The 12,264-nt window shown below is 43.3% G+C and overlaps 1 protein-coding gene across 10 annotated transcripts in view; it reads right to left on the bottom strand.

The window, feature by feature from the left end:
• Positions 1–12,264, bottom strand: part of gse1b (Gse1 coiled-coil protein b) — a 332,945-nt gene that overhangs the window by 31,853 nt on the left and 288,828 nt on the right. For 7 of the 10 annotated variants that reach the window (XM_015604469.3, XM_007244000.4, XM_007244001.4 and 4 more), the window contains one exon: positions 6,973–7,170. In XM_015604469.3, the coding sequence (XP_015459955.3) occupies positions 6,973–7,170 (198 nt within the window). Of the gene's footprint in view, positions 1–6,972; positions 7,171–10,971; positions 11,304–12,264 lie in introns of those variants that run through there. The other 3 variants (XM_049483697.1, XM_049483695.1, XM_049483696.1) reach the window with 3 other exon arrangements.

Raw genomic sequence — 12,264 nt, 5'->3', positions numbered from 1 at the left:
AAACAAGAAAACACAGGGCTGGATATAAGATGCTTTAATGAACGGAAAATAGTGGAAAGGTGTAGCAAGAGAGAAACTAAATCCAATTTTTAAAAAAAGCCAAAATACACAAGTGGCTCTTAGATTATTATCTTATAATAAACACTGTAATTTATGGTTTTTTTTTTTTACAACACTGACAAGGGGACTTGCACATCAAGCGAAGACTCTTGAGGTCTAAAGTTCACATTGCCTTTAAAAGCTACTTCACCCTCAAACACACTAAACAGCCATAACGTTAGAACCGACAGGTGAATACGAAATGAATAGAGGAGTGTGATAAAAAAAGATAAGAGAAAGAAGAAAAGCAGAAAGGTAGAAGAGTGGGAGAGGAGGAGTAGAGGTAGAGAGATAGAGTGGAGTGGAGGAGTGTGTGTCGTTTTGATTAATGTGTAGCTCTGCTCTCTGTGGGCTCCCCCATTAACCCAGCCTCTCTCTCACACTGCCTACACGCATGACCGCCCAGCCTGCCTGCCTGCCTGCCCAGCAGACACACACACACAGACAGACAAACACACACACACTCACACACACCCTCCCCTCCCCTCCTCTTCGGTGCTCCCGGCTTGCATTAGAACAACATCAGCACTTAATTAAACAGGCCATTTCACACCTGGTGTGCATAGCAGTGCTCCGACAAGCCTGCCTCCATATGCTGCCTCTGGTCATGCACTGCCAACACCACACAAAGCCCTGCTAATCTGAAGCTCTCTCTCTCCCACACACACACTTTCTCACTCACACATACACAATGTGTCCAAATGTTTGTGGACACCCCTTCTAAATTATGCATTCAACTACAATAGGTTTCAACTATTGCTGACACAGTTCACAAACATTCACAGGTCTCTCCTGTAGAAACGTACAGCAAAAATAGGATTCACTGGAGCATGAGATAAACACAATCCAACTGGCACCATCCATGCCTAATACCAAGTATGGAATACAGGAGAAAAAGCCACCCAGCATTAAGATTTGGAGCAGCAGAATCGATAGATTTGGGATTTGGAGTGGGGGAGTTGGGGATGAGATGGGGTGGTGATCATCCACTTACATTCTGTCAATGCAATCAAATATTAAAAAAGATCAATGCTCTAAACCAAGTGTAAAGTCTCTGGCAAACAGTAGACAAAGTAATTCCAGTTGGATTCCAGATACAGTTGGATACACGGAATAGGCAGGTGTGCCATTACTTTTGCCCGTAAATAGCACACACACACAAACACAGTGTGGTCATTGTGTTTATGCAGGGGTTGTGTGTTCATCTGTTTTTAAGAAGGAGGAGACAGAAAAGGAGGCTGCTGTGAGTATAAAGCTGACATAAGTGTCTGTCATCGTCTGTGTGTGTGAATGATAGAGCAGCTGGAAGGTGTGACTATGTGACTGTTAGTCTGCATGTTTTCACAGGAGGACCAGAAGATGATGTGGGTCTTCTGAAGAACTTGAGGTTGAGTGTTTGCCTGCATTTGTGTTTCTGATATTATCTTGTGTGATCTTATCAGCTTGCCTGGACAGTGTGGATTCCAGCAGTGTACCTGAATGTGTGTGTGTGTGCACGTGTTTTTGTATGTTTTACGTAGGTGCAACACCACGCTATGCTTCAGGGCAGTGCTCCTGGATGCAATAGAAGAGGTCCATTCGTAATGAAATATAGGAGGCTGGAACCCTTGTAGAGATTTTTAGGATGCTTTCATGTCTACATTGTTTGGTCTAGACATTTTAACTTTTTGGTCCAGAACAAAATAGCAGGTGCGAAAAGTGCCGTTAACCATGTTCGAATCATAGAGGCAAAATTTGGTCTGACTAAAAGGTGGCCTCAGTCTCGATCAACTGATCCATGGTCCTGTTCATTTGCAATGTGAAAACACTGTCAGGCCAATTACATGAAGTTAAGGCAGATTATGCTGCTCATTCCTGTATCTACTGTAACTGTAGATTATCCCTACTTGTTTTGTAAGCAGTAACATCGATCTGTGTTTGTGTGTGTGTCATGTAATTGGAGGCTGTGCCTCAGGACATCATCCTGGGAGAAAAAGGTGTGTCTGCTTGTTTTAATCACTTAGTGAGGACCCAATATATTCACAGTGACAGGATGAAGATCATGGGAATGCTGGAGAAGTGAGATCACTTTGCTGAGAATCTAGTGGAGGTTCAGCATTACTTGGATTCAGCAAGTCAGGAGTCGCCAGTAACATCTGTCCGTGTGTGTGTGTGTCTGTCTATCTGTGTGTATGTGTGGTTGTGTGTGTGTGTGTGTGTGTTCCCTCTGTGCACAGGCTGCTGCTCTCCTAGTCCAGATGGAGGGGTCAGCGCTACTTGGCCGCTTTTCTCGTGTCGGCTCTGGCCACACAAAACATGGATGCCCCTAGGGCAACGCTAAGCCTCCCCCCCCACCCCACTACAGCCACAGGCTCGCCTCTTTCTTCCCACTCTTATCTCTCTCTTCTCCCTGATCTTTCCATGTTTCTCTCATCCCTCCCAAGGAAAAAGGAAAGGATGAGCCCCCTAATACCGACTCCATAAGGGGCAGAATAATTAACCAGACACCTGCAGAAGCAGAGAGAGAAGGGGGTGGGGGGAATGAGAGACAGAGAAAGAAAAGAGAAATAGAGAAAGAAAAGTAACAGAATTAGAAAAATTGAGAAATTAGATGAAGAATGAGAGAGAAACAGATGGGAAGGAGGAAATCAGAAATAGTATAAACTGAAAATGTAAAAGAGACAAGAGAGTAAAACAGAAATAAAACCATCCTCATCATCAACTTCCTCCCCAGTCTCATCACCAGACAAACCAGTTACTCACCACAGCTCCACCACAGAGTAGTGACTCAGTGGGTCAGAGCCTGAATTAGGACAGCATCACTGTGGCAAATGACTGTATGTGGTGTTGGTTCTGAGCAGGATGTGTGTTTGTGAGGCAGGCTGCTGAGGGTAGATGAACAGGAGTGTATTAGTGTACTCTGCATATTTACTCCACATGAGTCTAGAGCCTGGTACGGGCTGACTGTAGCACATATGCTAGCAGACAAGAGCGTATGCTAAAAGGCTAGTGCCTGCCAGGCACCACAGGGGATTGCACTGCTGACTCTGCATGTACGTGTGTTTGTGTGTGTGTGTGTGTAATCAGCTTGCAAAAATGTCTTCTATACCACTATAAATACCAGTTTTTAGGAAAGAGTGGGCGAAGTAGGCAAGGGGAACATGGTGGTAATTTACTGTTACAATAAATGACATCATAACACTGCACAGTAACAGTAGCTGATTACATCACAGCTGAATCACACTTTTATACTGTAAACCAGCCATAGCACAGCCATTATATTAATCCCACTGAGAGCTGTCTAGTCACCATAGAGAAGTTCTGCCAATAGAATAGGAATCTCTGGAACAGCTGCTCCAGGTTAAACTAATAATGGGTAGGTGTCCCAATACATGGATAATACAACAGTCAGTGCTTAATTTGTTGGACACAGGAAAGAATTTAACAAGAAACAAACTGAATGGCTATGGCTATACTGAATAGTATGCATATACTGAATATGGCTATACTGAATAGTATGCAGTGGTCAGTAGATACAAAGACAATGCAGCTCATGGAGATCCCACCTCACAACTTACAAGACTTAAAGCATCTGCTGGTAATGTAAGTTTTGTTGCTGGAGACCAAAGGACACCATCAGAGGTATTGTGGACAGGTCAAAGCTGTTCAGTGGAACAAGGGGTACCTACACAGTGTTCCTTAACTCAGAAGCAGAGTGTGCTGGGGCCAGTGTTTCTCCAGCTTTTCCCCTTTCTCTGAATGTTCGAAGTTCGGACGGTAAGTCAGTCCGCCCTCAGTCTGCTGCAGCCACAAGCAGACAGCTCAATGGAGCTTTTATCAGAGCTGTTTTCTTCTTACTTTAATGAGCTTGTGGCTTAATCATAGTGTGTGTCTTCCCCCAGTGGTCTGTTTTTACACACCACCCACCCGCAGAAAGGCAGAGCAAAAAGAGAGAAGCCATGGGGCGAAAATAGGAGAATAAGGGAAACGCGACAAGCTGCCGAGAGAGTGAGAGAAGTGGAGAGAGAGAGAGATTGACAGACAGATACAGAGAGAATAGAAAATTGAGGGAGTGGATCCATGAAGAGGAGTGTGTTTCATTTTAGAAGAAGGAAGGTGTGTGTTTGTGTGTGTGTGTGGTAGATGGAGTGTGTGAGAAAGAAGAAAAAGGAACAGGAGGGAGAGTGTCTGTGAGGGTGAATTTGTAAAAGATTGAGGTTGTGTGCACTCCTCACAGAGTCATAAATCAAATCCTCACTCTACAGAGAAAGAGAGAGAAAGAGAAAGAAAGGGGGGGTGAGGCAAATAAGGGAATGAAAGAAAGGTGGGAAAAGGAGATATATAGGAGAAGAAGATAGACAAAAAGAACAGATAGGGTGAATAAACAAGAAAAATACTGAAGTAGAGAGATGAAGAGTGAAAAAACAGTGTATGTGAATAGAACGAAGAGTAAATGAGGAGAGATAAAAGAGAGAGAAAGAGAGATAGAGAAGAGAAAGAGGGAGCTAGAGAGAGAGAGAGTAGTAGTAGTAAAAAAGTTAGAAGTAGAAAAACAATCTTGGAGACCAGAAAAAGGCCTATTGATGCTGCATTTACACTATATGGCCAAGAGTATTGGGATACCTGTTCAGTCATATTTTTTTCTGAAATAAAGCTTTTATAAAATATATATACTGGGTAATATTGTACCCTGCTTTTGTTGGAGTAACTGTGTCTACTGTCCAGGGAAGAAGGATTTCAACTACATTTTGGAGCATTGCTGTTTTCAGCGACAAGAGCATTTGGGAGGTCAGGATGTTGCTTGATCACCACCATATCTCATCCCCAGTCCTAAATGTATTGGATCAGGGACCCACTATCGTTTGAGAAAACACAATTGTCTCACTGCTCCACAACTCAATGTTGGGGGTCTGTATAGCCCTCTAGTACACACATTAGTCCTATGGCTTTAGTCCTATTCTATTGTCAATACTTTCCTACAGGGTCGCACATCTGTGTTAGCAATTGCTGCAAAGTAAAGTAGGCGGATGCATTCATTAGAAGGGGTGTCCACATAAATTTGAAAAGTGTAAATAGAATGTACTAAATACATAACATAACATTCTGAGTAATTGTAAGTAATTGTTAGCAACTGTGTAATTACAATTGAATTAACATCAAACACTAAAATCATCTCTCTGCTCAGCAGGGTGCTGGTGCCGCTGCTCTATCTTTGTCTGTCTGTCTGCCTGTCTCTCTCTCTGGTTGTGGAGGTTCCGAGCCCCTGGAGAGAGCTCACTCTAGGGGGGACTGGGGGTGTCTATCTGCAGTACATCAGTGATGCTGGCAAACTCCTCAAGGCTTTCTCCCTACAGACACATCGGATACACACACACACACTACCCTTTTTTGGCACACATAAAAACACTACACACATCTGTTTAAGTGTGTTTGTGTGTGTGTAGTGTTTATAAAAACAGAGGCTTTTCTCACTGTAGCTGAGGTTAAATGATGGCAGTAAGGGCGGCTGGAGGACTGCCAGAGACTGAGAGAGAGAGACAGAGAGAGAGAGAGAGAGAGAGGTTCCAGCCGCTCCACACTTCCTCTAGATTACACACAGCAACCACAGACCTCTGCCCTAACTCTCACACCAATACAAATGTGTTCACACACTCACACACACCAAAATAACTACTTATCCTGTTCCGAATCCCTGATAAAGTAATCAAAATCGCTCAATTACATACACACACACGCGCGCACACACACGCCAAAAGAACGGAGCGATATATTTCAAATAAGGATGAATTACCAACTATTTTTAACCCTAATACCCATAATAAAGTGTACACTATCAAAAAACGCCGTCCACAGCCAGCCAGAGAGTGCAGAAAATAGGACTCTCTCCTGACCAGGCTGAACTGAGGGCCATGGGGGCAGCGGATTTAGATGGTTCAGCTGAATTTGCATTGCTGGAATGCCTGCTTACAGTAATATGATTTTTTTTTTAAATGTTTCAACAGTGGTGATGTTTTTCAGCACATTTGTGATTTCAGAATATTTTATTTACAGCATCTATCACTGACTATCTCTCATTACAGGGCATGTCACAATATTTTCAGATGAGTTTGTTGGTACAGACATCTGTTTTGGGCATTTTCAGTTTTACTGTGGCTTTTATATTGTTGATTTCGATGTCAGGATTACATTGTATAAGCCAAAAGAATTAATGATACTTTTTTTCTACCTTATTGTCTAGTCCTGAACAAATCTATGCACATACTAAAAGATACCGCAACCATCTGTGTTTAATAGTCCAAGCGGGCATAACTGACCCTGCCCTCTCAGGGTTGCTAGAATGGCTCTTCCAGTACTGGTCTTGTGATGGATTAATTATAACTCAAGAGCAAAAATTGGGCATGAACAAACTAGAAAAAAAATAGGATCTATATATATATATATATATATTTTTTTTTTTTTACAGATTTGTACTGTATTAAGCCCTTTAAAATGGCAAATTAATAATACAAATCTTATTATTTTTCTAATTCTTCATTGCATTAAACTGAAATAAAAGCCAGTGTCTCAGCTTTTCCAACCAAAGTGCAATCATTTGATATAAACCATATAACGCAAACATGCCAGTAAACCTAAACTTGCTCTGCATTCTATGGTAATTTTATTTCCATCCAGATGTGAGAGTTTTATCGTGGAGAATGCGTCCCCTGGATAAACTAATCCAGTCCTAACAAGACTTCCCGTGGGATGTGCACTTAATTCATTTTCCGTGTGAATTCCACTTAAAGCTCATTAGCTTCTCCCAAAGAGACATAGCGCAACACTCAGCGTCAAAATTCAGTCAGAAAGCAAAGGTCACGGTTCCCACGGGTGAGAACTGTGATGGGAGGGGCTTACCTCTGGGCTCCTCAGCCTGTTTGGCCAGCTTGCGGAGGGCAGCAGCGAATCCAGAGTGCGTAGACTGTGCTGCCGGGCTGCCATTGGGCACGATTGAGCCGTTAAGGGGCGACGGGGTGAGGGGACTGACCGTCGCCGTGTTGCGAGTCGCCGTCGAGATCATGCCTAGCGATGGTGACTTTGGCTCATGGCTCATGCCTGTGAGAAAACAGAGAGAAATAAAGACAGGGTAAGAAACAGGGATGATAAAGTGATTGTGTTTTAAGCTCGTAACTAAGGGTGGATTTGAGTCGACTGTGACACACTCACTCTGTCAGAAGCTGTTGAGTCATGTATTTAAGCGAACAGGCCCACGGCTACAAATTACACACTCATACACACAAACCAATTGTGCTTTTGTGAGCATGCCAAAGCGCAAAAGGCACATACACGCAGAGACACGCAGAGACACGCAGAGACACGCAGACACACGCAGACACACGCAGACACACGCAGACACACACTGGGACTGAATGAGCTGGAGGTCAGGGGTTATGCCCAAGGTCATTCACAACTTGAGATGTGAAGAGGGGTTGACGGTGTGTGTACAGAGGCATAAACACAAACAAAAGCAAGAGTTTTTTGGAGGGCTGAGTGTTTATTGCCAAAACAAGAGTTATGATACAATACATGATGACATACTGCAATACATTGAACAAGATTATATATTCCCAATGAGTTTTTAGTGTCATGTATGGGGATATCAGATATTTGTTACAGTCAGAAACTGCCCATAAATCACTGAAGGCAGTGTTTAAACCTCCATCTGCAATCACTCAAACTATTATTAAAAAGAGTACTGTTATTGATATTGCATTGCAAACCCCAGTACCACATTGATCTATTAATATTTGAATGAACCTATATTTATTACAGGTTCAGTTCTGATTCTGACCTGCTAGAGCGGGTTTGGAGACTGCTCCTTTACTACACTTTTAAAAACAATGTCTACGAAGGTTATTTAATATGATGCCACAGAATAACCAGTTTTAGTTTCACCAAGAGCCATAAAACTGTATATAGATCCTGTTTTAAACTGCTTTAAGCAATGTATAATGCTTCAAACTTGTATCATAAAAAATAAAAATTATAATAAAAATTTTAAGCCAACACCTGAGTTCACATATCATATATTACTATTGAGAGGGCTAAATGGCTGGATCTTCAATCAGTAACGAGCTGCATGATAAATCATCTTATTATGGAGGGCATGCTAATTACCAGTACCTGCTAATTAAGCTGTTTAATATGGTGACTGGATTCTATAACATCCTTCAGTCTCAGTGTACAAGAGAATCCACTGTAATTCATATTTGAGTATTCTACAATTATCCTGACTCCTCAGTCCAACACCACTCATACTCTGCCCTGAAATTAGCTCTGTAGTTTACACACATGAACGCACACACCTTATCACACCAACTCAACCCCAACAAAGGTATTGGATGCAGCACTGTCACCATGTCAGAGAACACAGTTCTAGCACTGCTCCTCAGATCAATTCTGGACTGAGCAGCCCACGCCTGACGTAAGGCATTGTGCCAACAGGTTCATATTTACGTATCTGCTTCGGACAGTCCTATTCTATCCCAAGCTATTGACTCTTTCTAAGCTATTGACTTCTCCTCAGGGACAAGGCAAGCTGTGTATGTTTACATATACGCTTTACATTCTTTAGAAGGGATGTACATTTGGACATGTACAAAATGCATCTGTTGGGCTGATGTAAAGTGGTGTTTTACCTCTTCTGTTTTTAGAGAGTGGGATTTACGAGCACTCCCTCTCTGCTTTCCAGCGCAGTGAAAGAAGACACCATGATGACAGCCAAGGTGGAATCCCCACACACATTGATACACACATACACACACATACACACACACACACACACACACACACACACACACACACACACATACATACACACACAGATATACACACATATACACACACAGATATACACACAGATATACACACAGATATACACACAGATATACACACACACAAACGAACATACAAGTTCCATGCGGGTTTTTGAGGAAAATACAACTACTTGAGCTAATCAGTCTAGCTCGCTGAGCTGCATTAGCTGATGCAGTTCATGATCACATCAGGCAGGTCTAAATATAGGCCAGACGCTGAGCACACAGGGACGACAGGAACCCGAGAGGAACCAGAGAAGCTGCTGAATTTGGGGAGAGGTGTGAGGTCATTTGGGCAGTGTGTATATGTGTGAATGTGTGTGTGTTGGTCTCCCAATGCTGTGTTTCTATGACGCTGTGAAGATAACCTCTGCTTCACCTACTGCACTCAGGCTGAACTCCCACTGCAATTAATAATGAAATTAACAATGTCACCAACGCTGCAGTGCAGAGCACTGAAACACAGCACTAAGCCTTCCACTGACCCCTACTGCCATCACTGCAACTGCCTTTACTGCCGCACACACACTCCAATACGATCCATAACACACACTACAACCAGTCACTGACAGCTAAAGTGAATATCATTGATTATTTGGCTTCCATGCCAGCTGCCAAGGAGTGGATCTACATATTAGGCAGCAAGCAAACTGTCAGATCTTGAGTAGAAAGTTGATGTGTTGGAAGTTGAGCATAAAGATCTGAGACACATTTTTGACAAGACCCAATCAAACAGTGACATCTACACAACTGTGTCATAACATCTCCAAAAACATTAAGCAAGTGTTGTGCGATGTTCCCATTATCCAGTGGTCAGACCTCAGATACCACCGAACACAGTCTTGCGGAGTCTACAAAATGGGCAGAAGTATTGGAACACCAGCTTTTTCACAGTTTTTTTTTTTCTGTCACCAGCCCCGCCCCTACGCGCGCACTGACTCGTGTTCGAACCGTTTAAAAGCATCGAGCACTTAAAATCCGAGGAAAACAGCAAAACAACAGTAATCGGCCCTTTAATCAGGCATTTAAATGTTTTTTAAAAAAGGTAAATAAGAGTGTTTTTCTGGGATAAAAAAACATAAATTCAGCTGTAACTGGTAATATCTGTGCTGAACTGAGGTGCAAAGCTTTCGACACATCCATTTACAACCATGTGGCTGTCAAGAATCAAAACATTGCAACATGACGTGTTTGATTTAATTGCCTTAAGTGACATTGCATGTCCTGCGATGTGACTATTGGGATGATGATGCTTAAACGATATATCATGCAGCCCTAGAACACAGTTCTACACTTTCTAATTCACAGCTGTCGCTAGGCATGAACGGTTCAAACAGGTTCATGTTTATTGACTCCAAAGGGACTCCTAGTCTATTGGCAATACTTCTTTACAGGAAGTAGACAAGCTCTGTATATCAGCAATAGGTACAACTTAAAAGTAGGTAAATGCATTAGAAAGGGCGCCACAAACACAGCACACTCATCTGAATTGTTTCAGCTCACCCACATCAAACAACATTACACTAGATACTACCACACAAGGAGTATGAGGCACACAGAGTTAAAGCACTATGCACTGTCAATTGACAGAACTAAAAGAACCATTACCATCACTATTCCCTTTCTCTCTCTCCTTCCCTCTCTGTCACACACACACACACACACACACACACACACACACACACACACACACACACACACGCGCGCGACAGTGCGTAGAATACTGGAGTAGGCAGATGGTCTCAGACAGGAGAGCACAAAGTAGAACATGCACTTTGGGAGAACGTCTGAATTCAGTGCAGAGAACTTCTGAGAAACAGTGTGTTCATCTACACCACACACACAAACTCACACCACAACCGGCACTTACCACATGCACACGGGCAGGACGCGCGCGCTCACACACACACACACACACACACACACACAGGAATTCACACTTTCAGAAACAGGCAACAAACACATACACTGCTTCACTCACACACACTCTTTTAAAGACACACACACACACAGCTCTACCACCTCCCTCTCCCTCGCTTACTGTGTAAAGAGAAAGCCGTGTCTGCTTACTGCACAAAAGACTGGAGCCTCGCTCACCCATCGCGGCATCTTCCAGCAAGCCTCGCTCGTCCAAGCAGCCGGGGAATCACCATCTTTTTCTCCTCCTCTCTCTCTCTCCCTTACACACACACGGGCACACTCACTCGCTCGCTCGCTCACTCTCCCTCTCTCACAAAGACTGTTTGGAGCTAATCTAACAAAGCAACACTCTCTCTCTCTCTCTCTCTCTCTCTCTCGCAGTCTCTCTCTTTTTTCTCTCTGCTTGCTCATTCCTACTCTCCCTCTCTCTCTCACTCTCTCTCTCTCTCAGAGAAAACAGAATTTCTCAGCCTAGCAGCTGCTGCAATGTCACATGACCCCCTTCCTCCTCCTCCTCCTCTTCCCCTCTCAACCTATAATTCCTCACCCTCTCAGAGATAACAGAGGCATGCTCCCACTGCCAGGGGCAGCCAAGCAAGGGGGGGGGCTATAGGGAAAGAGAGAAAGAGAGAGCGAGAGAGAGAGAGAGGGAGAGAAAGGGAGGGCTCTGCTGCCACACACTTCCATGGTCACCACATCTGACCTATTCCTTGTCTCTCTCTTTCTCTTTCTCTCTCTCTCTCTCTCTCTTCACTCACTCTCTTTTACTCTGTGTGTGTGTGTGTGTGTGTAAAGATAGAGCCGGAGGCAGAGGTGGAGGCTTGTTCTGGCGTGCACCAAGACCTTGCCCTACAACAACCTCTCTTTCTCTCCCTCTCCTTTCTTTTTTTCCTTCCTCTTATGCTCTTGTTCTCTGTTTACCTATTCTATCACTTTCTCTTTTCATGTTCTTTTCACTTTCCCCCTTTGACTCTTGCTCTCTCGTCTTCCTCAATCTTCATCTCTTGTTACCTGTTCTTCTTATTTCCTTTCCTTAATTTAATATATCTGTCTTTCATCTTTCTTTTCTCATCTATCTCTTTCCTCTATCTTTCTCTGCCCTCAATCATTATTTTCTCTGCCACACCCTCCCTCCATCCACACACAACTACACAAATGAATCAGACTGATCTTTATTTATCATACACCTAAACCACACTGACATAATATATTAACATAATAGTGTCGGGTTTGTAATGAAGAGGTTAAATCAGCCTCTTCTCACTGCCAGCATGGCCTACAACGACTTGTTTCTTTTACTCATTTCCTCCTTCCTTTGCTCAAAAGAGGGGGCATGGAGGTGGAAGGAGGGAAAGAGTGAGATAGAGGGAGGGGGAGAGAGATTACCCAAGAGAACAGCTACTCACCACCCGCA

This window comes from Astyanax mexicanus, chromosome 9 (assembly GCF_023375975.1).
Source record: "Astyanax mexicanus isolate ESR-SI-001 chromosome 9, AstMex3_surface, whole genome shotgun sequence".
NCBI classification, from domain to species: Eukaryota; Metazoa; Chordata; class Actinopteri; order Characiformes; family Acestrorhamphidae; genus Astyanax; species Astyanax mexicanus.
The sequence above is the reverse complement of the archived record's forward strand: the minus strand, read 5'-3'. Positions and strand labels throughout refer to the sequence as shown.